The sequence below is a fragment of the Etheostoma cragini genome, chromosome 22 (genome assembly GCF_013103735.1).
Source record: "Etheostoma cragini isolate CJK2018 chromosome 22, CSU_Ecrag_1.0, whole genome shotgun sequence".
Lineage (NCBI taxonomy): Eukaryota > Metazoa > Chordata > Actinopteri > Perciformes > Percidae > Etheostoma > Etheostoma cragini.
The window spans coordinates 506395-517680 of NC_048428.1; the positions used below are offsets into that span (position 1 = coordinate 506395).

The 11286-nt window shown below is 43.1% G+C and overlaps 1 protein-coding gene across 1 annotated transcript; it reads right to left on the reverse strand.

Annotated features, from left to right (window-relative positions):
* Nucleotides 1-3841: 3841 nt before the first annotated feature.
* On the reverse strand, nucleotides 3842-7007 carry neurod6a (neuronal differentiation 6a). Its single transcript, XM_034862706.1, has 2 exons — nucleotides 6777-7007; nucleotides 3842-4949 (listed from the first exon to the last, which is right to left on the reverse strand). The coding sequence occupies exon 2, from the start codon at nucleotides 4941-4943 to the stop codon at nucleotides 4017-4019; it is 927 nt and encodes a 308-aa protein (XP_034718597.1). The 5' UTR covers nucleotides 4944-4949; nucleotides 6777-7007; the 3' UTR covers nucleotides 3842-4016.
* Between the last annotated feature and the right edge of the window lie 4279 nt (nucleotides 7008-11286).

Genomic DNA, 11286 nt, shown 5'->3' on the forward strand with positions numbered 1-11286 from the left:
ATGCTGTTTCTAAGGCCAAACCCAGTAATGCAGAGGAATTCCGGGAAGTAGATCAATGGTCCTGGGCTGGAACACCTGTTCCCAGGTGACTCCATGCAACACAGATGGGAAGCAGTTCTCAGAAATAATGCTTATGCAACTAAATATTAGTGCAGTGATTCAAAGCAAAGCAAACCCTTGAGACGTTTTTCAGTTCATGAAGTAAATGTTTGAGTTTGCTATTATTTTTGAACAGCCTAATATTCCTTTTTCTTCCCTTCTGTACCGGCAGAACATAAACTTAATCAACTTGATCAGGTTTGGATTTGGAATGGAATGTGCAGTGTTCCCAATGCATTGATACTATGGAATTAAAAGCTGTTCAAAGGATTTTGACGTTCACTTTTATTAACCCACTGCTATTATTCTGAACACACCTATATTTATACACATATATATTTATGCACAAATGTATGGGCTAGAAAAGGGGGGCATATCACATTGGGGGGTTTGGGTGTACTCCCCCAGGGAAAATGTTGAGCATCAAAGATTTCATTTCCTACAATCATTAACACATGACATTTTTAAATCTTTCAAAATTACAATGGAAAGTATGTTGTTATGTGCCGTTGCACATTTTCAAGAGGGTACATGGAAATCCTGGATCTTTCTTAGTCGGTATAGTGCGTCTACCTGCGTATCACGTAGACTACACCACTGGTAAAAACTATCAATATTAGAACTTAGTTGTACAAATTGGAATCATTAAAAGTATGTATTCATAAATATGCATCTGTACATGCATGTTTTTGGAAAAGTATTATTTAACGTGTATTAACTTTTCTCTCTGTGCGCAGGGACCACAGCAGGGATGCAGTCAGAGACTCCATGGATGCAGACAAAGGGCTGAAGCCCAGACGGCACAGAGCGGGCTTTGCTTCCCCGTGTGTGTTAATTCCCCCTGACTGTTCAGAGGATGACGCCCTGCTGCTGATGTTGCCATCGGTGAGATGTTACAGGGGTGAAGATGAAGCGCTAGCTGTCTCCCTGAGAAGAGTGGGAAACTTCCTCTCTATGATGGCTGAACACACCTCTCCACAACGTCAGCCCGTGTGATGATTCAGCCTCACCATCCTGCCTGGAGCTTCTAATGTCTGTTGACTTCGTGTTAAGTGTTTCGACGTGTCCCGACTACATGTCATATATTTTATGCAATTTATATATATACGTAAAATGAACTGTACCAGTCTTTGCACATGCAAACCAATGACAAATTCCAAGCAGGCTAAGTATTTTCTGTACTCCACAGTGGTTTTAATATGAATATGTACATTTAAAATGAGTCTTGCATTGATTTTCTAATTTACAAAAAATTTAACACATTGATGTTGAAAAATTAATTTTAGGGACTTAAAACCAGTGGTGGGTGGAGTAAATAAAATCAGTCCTGAAGTAAAAGTATTTATGATTATATTAACTGAAGTAGAAGGAAAAGTACTCATAAATCACATTTAAATTGTGTGTGTGTGTGTGTGTGTGTGTGTGTGTCAAGAGGTTAACATTGTTGCCGCTGCTCCGGTTTTATTGGCTCCTTTAATTTGGAAATTGAATATGGATTTTAATGTTTCATGGTCTAATCCCTTGACATGTTTTATGCGTTTATTCATTTATTTAATATTATTATGTATTATTATTACGATTTTAGTTCATTGTTCATTATACTCAAAGATCGTCCGTGACATTTTGGATCAATCCGCTTGAAAGAAACCCAAATTTCTGACATGCACTACCGGTCAAAAGGTTTGGGGTCCCTTAGACATATCAGATTAGTAAACACAATGAGTCTGTGGAACATTGAAGGAAAATTAAAAAAATGAAAAATCCAAAATCCAAAATGAAAAACAACATTTCATCGCCTGTGTTATTTGTCGTGTGTAGCAAAGAGTTGGATAAAGCAATGTATAATGCACCAGAATAAACCCCCCCCCCCCCCCCCCCCCCAAAGAAATCCATTTCTAGCCTACAAACCCGTTTGCATAAGTCATGTTTGTCATGTGTTTTCAAGATCCGGCTCGTCAGTAAAAAAAACAAGAAGAAAGAGAGAGAAACAGCAGCAGCCCCTTAGGCCGGCGGCAGCCTGCCCGCGTGGCGTCTGAGTGGCGTTTAAGTCACGTGGCGGCTGCGTGGCGTTTTCCTCGTCTTTGCACACCAGAAACGTGCATGACGTACTGATTTGCAAAGACAACGGCGGCAGTATTGACAGCGTACTAGTTCTAGCATCCAAGCGTTTTTGGTGCAGCTCAAGGTGCGCCTGAGACGTGCGTGTCACGCAGGGAGTGTACAAGCTCCAACCTGTTACCATGGGAGACAAAATGATGCCACACAGCTGACACGCTCCCGCCATGCCCACGCCACGCTCACGCCATGCAGCTGACACGCTCACGCCACGCTCACGCCACGCTCACGCCACGCTCCCGCCACGCCCACGCCATGCAGCTGACACGCCCACGCCACGCTCACGCCATGCAGCTGACACGCTTACGCCGCGCTCACACCACGCTCCCGCCACGCCACGCTCACACCACGCAGCTGACACGTTCACGCCACGCTCACGCCACGCTCACGCCATGCAGCTGACGCGCTTACGCCATGCTTCCGCCACGCCCACGCCACGCTCACGCCACGCAAGTGACACGCTCGCGCTACGCCCACGCCACGCTCACGCCACGCAGCTGACACGCTCACGCTACGCTAACGCCACGCTCACGCCACGCAGCTGACAAGCTCATGCTACGCTCGCGCCACAAAGCTGACACGCACACGCTATGCACACGCTATGCTCACGCCACGCTCACGCCGCGCATACACAACAAAGCTGACACGCTCACATCACGCAGGCTAAGTGCAGGAGGCCTCACACTCACTGAGGGCCGCATGATGACAGGACATAGACATCACATTTCAACGGCACATCCTTGCATCGGCCAACAGTAGCCAAACATCTGACAGTAGATTAAGTCTGGATAAATTCCAATTTATTTTAAATAGCAGCAGTGGGTATAATTATTTAGCTTTATTTAATTGAGGAGGAATCTTCTTATTAAGATGGTAAGGCCTGAGTGTGAGGCGACATTATTAGTATCTAAGTAACGGCTGTCCAATTCCTCTACCAGCCTACAGTCAGGAAGAATTCCAGCGTCCCATATTAAAACATATGTTAGTTATTTTCTTTTTCTTAATGAAAATTTTCAATCAATACTTTTAATGGAATCAAAAGGAAGAAATATCCATTGATTATTTTTTAATGAATTACATCATTATTAATTAAGATGAGAAATGCAGTTTGCATAGTTCCCTTTGCCTTTAATAAAAATACCAGCGTCAGCTTAATAACCAAACAAAAAGGCTAAATATGGCTGCCATGTTGGTCTGTTTGTCTGCTTGTGTGTGTGTAAGCATACTGTTTGCATGTGTGTGTGTGTGTATGCGTGTGTGTGTGTATGTGTGTGTGTGTGTGTTTGTGTGTGTGGGTGTGTGTGTGTGTGAGTGTGTGTGTGTGTGAGTGTAAGTGTGTGCATTTTCCTTCCAAGGCCACAGCATTCCTCGTCAAAAGGCGCTGCTCCCCAGGCAGTTAGCCTTTTACTTTTATATTTTAATTGATCAACGATCACTCATCAAATGGCTGCAGCCAAGCGGTAGGGCTGCATGATATGAGGAAAATATGTGATATGGGATAACGTTAACTTGTATATACAAACAGATTCTCAGTTCTTCTTTACATATTCTGATAAAATACAACACACTGCTTGTTGAATTTGGAAACAAATGAAATCATTTCTAAAGTTTCCCGCTGATATTTTCTTTCAACTAACCCAAAAAATCTCAGAGTGCCTCTGCGATGTGTTTATTGCACCTGTTGATATCATGGTGATGATAAAAAAAAGACATATTGTGCAGCCCTACCAAGTGGCCCCCCAAAATATCAGCAGGAGGATTTGGGGTTTCCAATTAATCAACATCTCCATTTCCATAGTTCATTAATTGGTAAAAGGCTTGTTGAGTTCCTCCTGCACCTGGTAGAACTGGCCCCGGAGGCGGACATCATGTGGCCCCAGGTCTGTGGATGGGCCCTGGCTGACGGAGCAGTAGCGGAGGCCGTAGTGACAGCTCCGGTAGTCCACCGGCTCCTCGTGTTTCAGGGAGAAAATCCCGTTGAAGTTGACGGCCGGGTTGAGGGTCCCTGCGTCCAGATGGCTGGAGCCGTCCGGAGAGGGACTGTCATACAGAGACTCGTAGGGGCCGCAGAAGGAGCCCAGGGGCCTGCCGCTGTCCACCGAGCTGCAGCCCACTGCCTCAGCCCCGTGGTGGTGGTGGTAGGCTGGGTAGAGGGGAAAGGACTCCCCGCCTGGCTCGGAGATGCTGCTGCGGGGGTTGAGCTGCAGACAGTTGGCCACCAGGCTAGTGGTGGGCTGGGAGAGACCCTTACACAGAGTCTGGACGAACGTGAGAAGGTCCGGTCTCTTCCCTGTGTTTAGGATCTCGCCGAGGGCCCAGATGTAGTTCCTGGCAAGGCGGAGCGTCTCTATTTTGGACAGCTTCTGCGTCTTGGACTGGCAGGGAACCACTTTCCTCAGGCGGTCCAGCGCGTTGTTCAGACTGTGCATGCGGTTCCTTTCCCGCGCGTTGGCCTCAATGCGCCGCAGCCGGACACGCTCCAGCCGGGCCTGACTCCCTTTCTTTTTATATGAGCCCCTTCTTCTCTGACCAGCGCCTTGGTCCTCTTCCTCGTCTTCCTCCTCTCGGTCATCCCTCTCTCCATTCTCTCTTCTGGACTCAAATGTGTCCTCCGGGTCTCTGCCAGGCTCTGGCTTAACTGATTTCACAAAGTGGTTGGCGGCCCAGCCGGTCCTGAAGGGACTGCTGGTCTGGTGGGAGGGCGGATCATCAAAAGGCAGGGTCAGCATGTTCTCCTGCAGCACGTGGAGGGGGGGGGGATTAGTTGTGACACTCCAGTGATAACAACATAAAAATATAAAAACACAAGACTACAGGACATACGATGGGATGACAATGTGATAAAGAAATAAATGTAAATAAATATAAAAGACACAACCCGGCCAATCAAAGCTCTATTAGCACCAACACATTTTATATTTAACATTTATTTACTATTTTATTCATATATTGCGCTACTTTTGTGAACCCGAGACTTTAGTAAACTCATTTCACTTTTGTGAACTTTAGTAAACTCATTTCAAACAACAGAGAACAATTGAGTGTACGTAGGTTTTCACAAGAGATTTGAGAAATATTTCATCTTTAGGGCCAAATTATTATTATCTTTGCTCTGGAACAATTTTGGGCGTCACTATACAGAAGGTTGAGTCAGTTCTGAACATTTTGATATGAAACTCATCGGGGGTCAGGTTATATGCAAAAACCCTTAAAAGGAGAATTCAAGAAGATATCTACAAAGGGTTAAAGAGGGTGAAAGCAGCGGTGTAGTCTACGTGATATTCACATGTATATGCAGTATATGAGTATAAAAGCTCCTGGATTGCCATTCAGACACTTAGAAATGCCCAAGACAGCAACAACATACTTTCCATTATATTTTTGATATATTTTTAATTGACATCTGTGTTTTTCTTCTTTGCATATGCTAAATAAAGGTATTTCCACTGTAAATTAGTGAATAAAAGTTATCATAATCCAAGAAATGAAGTCCTAGACGCTCAAAATAACCCTTGGGGGTGGACACCCAGACTCCCCACTATGATATGCCCCCCCCATATGTACAGGCCAATATAAACCATCCATTAGACCCCACCACTGGGCTAACTGTCTCTGAGTCTATGAAATGAATATAAGATTAACACAACACTGAATGCTTGGCAGGGAACAGACGTAAGATTGGATACAACTTTATTATCCCCAACAGGACATATGACCTGTTTGATACCAATTATTGTAATAATTATTAAAAAAATTAAATACAGAAGAGTTTGTTCTGACCTGCATTTTCAGAAACAACCTATGTAACGTCAACTAAATGACAAATCATCCCCATTATTCTTATAATTACATAGTAGTAGGAGTCAGAATAACGGCTCCATATTAACATTAATAACAATAATAATAAATCTGAAAATAACAGAAACCGTTCTGGCAGCTCATTTTTCCGGCAGATCGCTTAAAATACAAAATACTTTGTTAGGCCTATGTGTAAAATGATTATTATGCAAACATTTAGAAAAACAGCACAAATGTCATTACAAAGTGAGAAAATACTTGAGAAAAAAAAAACGTGGACTCTCTGTGGCCGACAAAAGGTGTTGGCGCACAATTAATAAAATTAGAACTCCGTAAAAGTATAAAAATACAACTGTAAGTCACGTTCTATGGACAATTACTGTTAAAATACACAGATCTACAGCTGTTAGTACACAGATATCTCTCAGGGTGTGCGTCCAAATATCTAGGAGCATGCCTACGGTACATTACATAACAGGATAACACTAGATGTGTTTCATTTAGCACAAGTTAAAAAACAATGAGACATTAACTTCCAAAAAAGACAAAGGAAACGCAGAAAACCCCCGGGGGGCTCGGCACGTTGGGTCCCAGTCCACAATACCCAACAGACACATAGTCTCTGGTCTAATGAGGACAGAAGAGAAAGTGTGAAGAAAGACAAACAAGAATGATTCTGGCACAAAACCGGGATGAATCGTAACCATGCGATGAGAGAACATAAGTCCAAATGTCATATAGCTACATGAACATCACAAGCCCACCTTGTTTAGTAGCAGCCCGTTAGTCTTCTTCAATTAGACAAGTCAACGTCAGGCAGTAGTGGGACGGACCGGGGTCCATTTGAATGGAAATGTCCTTCTGTCAGTGTCAGTTTGGCTGTCAGCATGTTTTCCTGAAGCTTCCACATACTCAGACAGACTTTCAGCGGCAAACATCGGCCCCTCCTCCTCATCCTCCCTCCTTCCTCTCCTCTTCTCTCCTGTCTCTCCTCTCTTCTTTACTGTCTCTCTTCTTCTTCCAGCAGGAAGGACATTGATGCCATCTGCTGCTGACGACGTCAGCAAGCAGGTTAACTCTCCAGGGATGCTCTCTCTCTCTCTCTCTCTCTCTCTCTCTCCCTCTCTCTCTCTCTCTCTCTCTCTCTCTCTCTCTCTCTCTCTCTCTCTCTCTCTCTCTCTCCCTAGCTACTAATCCCCTCTCACTTCAAATAGCTTTTATTGGCGTGAATGTCAGAAATAACAACATTACCAAAGCATCAAGGATAATAATGTGAGAAGAAATACACACATATAATTTATTGAATAAACCAAAAAAAAAAATTTACAACATAATAAGATAAAAAAACAAACAGGAAAGCATCAACAGTACATCAATATACTGTAAAATCTCTCCTCTCTCTCTCTCTCTCTCTCTGACTATCTCTGGGGCTCTGTGTCTCTCGCCCACAACTCTCCGCTTGCCATTGACTTGTCTAAAAGCTGCTCTGTGGTGATATTCATTCCAACAGGGTAAAGAACCCAGAACATTTTAGAAGTTTTTTATGAGCTGCTGAATTATCACAACTGGCCAGTGCAACCCCCAAAAACCTTAAATAGTCATTTTGCTCAAAAGTGGAAATCTCTAAAGGTTGAACGATCCAAATGTTAGTTTTGGCTTAACTACCTCATACATAGTCTACATCCTTCATGTTCCACTTCTGGGGTTGATCCGGTGACGCTGCCGGATTTCACTCATTTTTGACCGGATGTCCGTCCCCGTCCTCTGTCTCTGTGTTGGCGTTCTAACCTCTGGTGGATTTCTGAGGACTATGGTTACCTGGTCCTCAGATCTCTGCAGGGTAAATCCAGCACTTTTAGCACTTCACACAGACTGACTTCCTTATCACATTCACTGCTGTGAACCAGAACGAGATGGAAGGCCAGTCTGGAAATGAAGCTGCTGGAGTTCACACCATATGGCCGGGCTTACACTCTCCGGTATCAGTGGTTGCAGAGGTGCTTCAGGTAAGACAGCGGTAATTCCATGTGTCTGGAACTCTTTGAAGCATCCAAGGTTGACAGTTTGTCAGTCTCTGATTAGTCTGATGTGCAGTGCTGGGTAAAGCCTGACATCTGGCACACGGTGAACCCCCCTGTCCCTCCACTTACTGTTTTCCAAGGGTTGCCATTGCTGCATCCAGGGCTTAGCGCCACCTAGGATGATAGTGATAGTTTGGAAGAAATATAAAAAAAACAGAGAATTTTTCCCCTTTTTCAAAACTTGCTCAGCCAGACCCTGCTCCAGCACTGACACAGTGCTGTGAGACCACTTTCTGAAATACAACTGAGAAATACTGAACAAATTTCAAAACTTGTGATTTAATTTTTAGTTATCAACCTCTAAACCACCCCGCTTCACAGTCCATAGTGCCAAAAAATGAAATTAGACAGGAATAAGAAATCAGTTGTATGAATGAAAAACTGCTTACATACGCAAGCATGCATGCACAAGCCACCCTGAAATAGCTCTGAGATTCTAAGATTCTCGCATTGCCAGACATTCCTTTGGACAGATAGTCTAGCTAGCTGTCTGGATTTACCCTGCAGAGATCTGAGGACCAGGTAACCATAGTCCTCAGATTGGACAGATAGTCTAGCTAGCTGTCTGGATTTACCCTGCAGAGATCTGAGGACCAGGTAACCATAGTCCTCAGATTGGACAGATAGTCTAGCTAGCTGTCTGGATTTACCCTGCAGAGATCTGAGGACCAGGTAACCATAGTCCTCAGATTGGACAGATAGTCTAGCTAGCTGTCTGGATTTACCCTGCAGAGATCTGAGGACCAGGTAACCATAGTCCTCAGGAATCTGTCGGATTTGCCGTTGGCAACGGAGCCATCCCGGAAGTGGAATGTCTTGGACGTGGACTAGCTCTGAGGAAACCTCTAGCCTCGTCCAACACCTACATACACGTTACAAAAGCAAAATCAGGATGCTGAAAGTTTCCAGATATGTCTGATTGAGAGTCAATGTTATTGTCTCAGACTAAAGAGCTGTTCAAACGGAGTTGTTACATCCCTATGAAGTAGTTGCATTGTGTAGTCTTGCATTGCCAGACCTTCCTCCGCAGCACAGTGGTAAAGCTCTCGCTACACCACACACATATTCTTGTATCTGTACCTACTCACAGTGTCAAGTGTTGCTTTGGCTGGATCCCTGCAACAGCCCCAACCCCCACCATGTTGACAATAATCAGTGCATAAAGAGCAATTCAATCACCTCTGACACACACACACGCACACACACACTTTGCTATTCTCATTATGTCTTTGCAAATCACTTCTATTTTGAGTGCACTATAAGTGAATCATGTATGTAATGAAATCAGGTTCACTGAAACATCTTCTATCTCCATCTTCCGGCAGCCTGGGAGACGGACACTTTGGACAGTCTCCTTGTGTCCAACCCCCATCAGAGGGACCAGAGGCTCTGAGGGCAGGAGGGCGAAGGCTGTTTGGTTGTTAGTCGGTGTAACCGGTCTGTGGTGTTGAACGTACACCAATATGCACAAGAACACCTAACGTGGGTCTCAGCTGGGTTGGATCAGCGACAGTTAGTAGATGCTTTTCCAACACTTTTACTTTCTTTAATCTTTTCCTTCTCTTATTTCTGCCCTCATTCAATTGTTCCTTTCTTCTGTCCCTTTTTCATAGCCTCTGTTTTATTTTCTATTTAATTATTTTGTGTATCATGCTAATCCACTTTATGTTTTTCTTTGCATGTCTTTTTTACTTTATTTTTCATAAATGTAACAGTGTTGTTTTACAATCACAGCATCCTAAACTCAATTTTAATGATTTTTTATATTTAGGAAACAAATAAAAATGTTTCTTTTTTTCAATTGAACAACCAAATGGTGTCCACAGTTTTTTCTTTGTTGTTGTCTGTTCTGATTGGTTGGCCACCAGCACAGTCTTCCCAAGCCCCAGATGATCCAAAAGGCCCATCTGGCTGCCTGCTCAGGGTGCTGATTAGTCATGGATTCGGCCCCCTGTGCCTTGCCCACTCCCCTACTGACTCCCATAGGTGTCACGCCACCCACATGCAAGCTGTGCATATGGCAGCCTTCTCTGAGAAGAAATGTGAAGCAATGAGAAGCTGAGATAAAGTTCACAGCCTTGATTCTTTCAAAGACTTTCTGTCCTTTATTAAGATTATCAGATTATATTAAGATTATCAGAGTAGTCATGAGTACTAGCGTGCAAGCACACCCTCGATAGTAGTAACCCTCCTGTTGTCCAGAAAGTTTCTATATCAGAAATGTGGCTTTCTTTTAACTACATTTTCAACAAAAAACAACCTGAATGGTTCCCTACAACGCTCTTCACAAGTAAAATAAATGACCAGTCCACTATACTTTCATTGAATTTGGGTGTTTTATTTTATGTTATAGCATTTCCGATAATAAATTGATTAAAGAAAGATGGAAATCGACTAAAAAATCTGAAAAAATGACAAAAGAAATAATAAAAGAGTCAAAAACATTGAAAAAAGTGACAAAAAACCATTGGTGGAAAAGTGACAAAAGTGTCAAAAAAGATGTTGAAAAAAAGCTTTTGACCCGGAAGAGAAAACGTCAACACAATGGTTAAGATAGTGTCCTTTGATTGTAATGCTCTACACTGTAAAACAAGTGCTTAGTTGTGTCAACTTAAAAGAACAAGTTAACTAATTGCATGAATTATTTTGATTTTTAACAACTCTTTCTAATTTATGTTGTGCGGCCAATGCAATAGTTGAGGGTAAAAACATAAGGTGTCCCTCCAACTATTTCCCAAGTTTTCCTAACAACTAGGCTGAATCTTGAATAAGATTAGAATAATAATAATAATAAGCAATTATAACAGTCAGAGCAATGTACTATTTCAGGTCCCTTGCATAAAAAAAACTATTTTACGGTGTGTAAGCAGGGCTCATACAGTCAAATTTAACCAAATCTAACCGTTTGAATATGATTCAAAATGAATTCACTTACACACACTTGATGCCACTGTAAGTCCATTGAAACTGTTGATTTTCTTAAAAAAATGAATTGAAAAGTTCATTTACATTACAAACGTTTTATGTTAAATCGTGCGTCTAAATGCAGCATATTTCCTTGGATAGGACGGCACCAAGCTCCTGGTTGCAGCTGTCACCGTGGTCCTGCTGTACTACACCCTGCTACACCCTGCTACACCCTGCTACGTCCAGCTACACCCTGCCACACCCTGCTACACCCTGCTACGTCCAG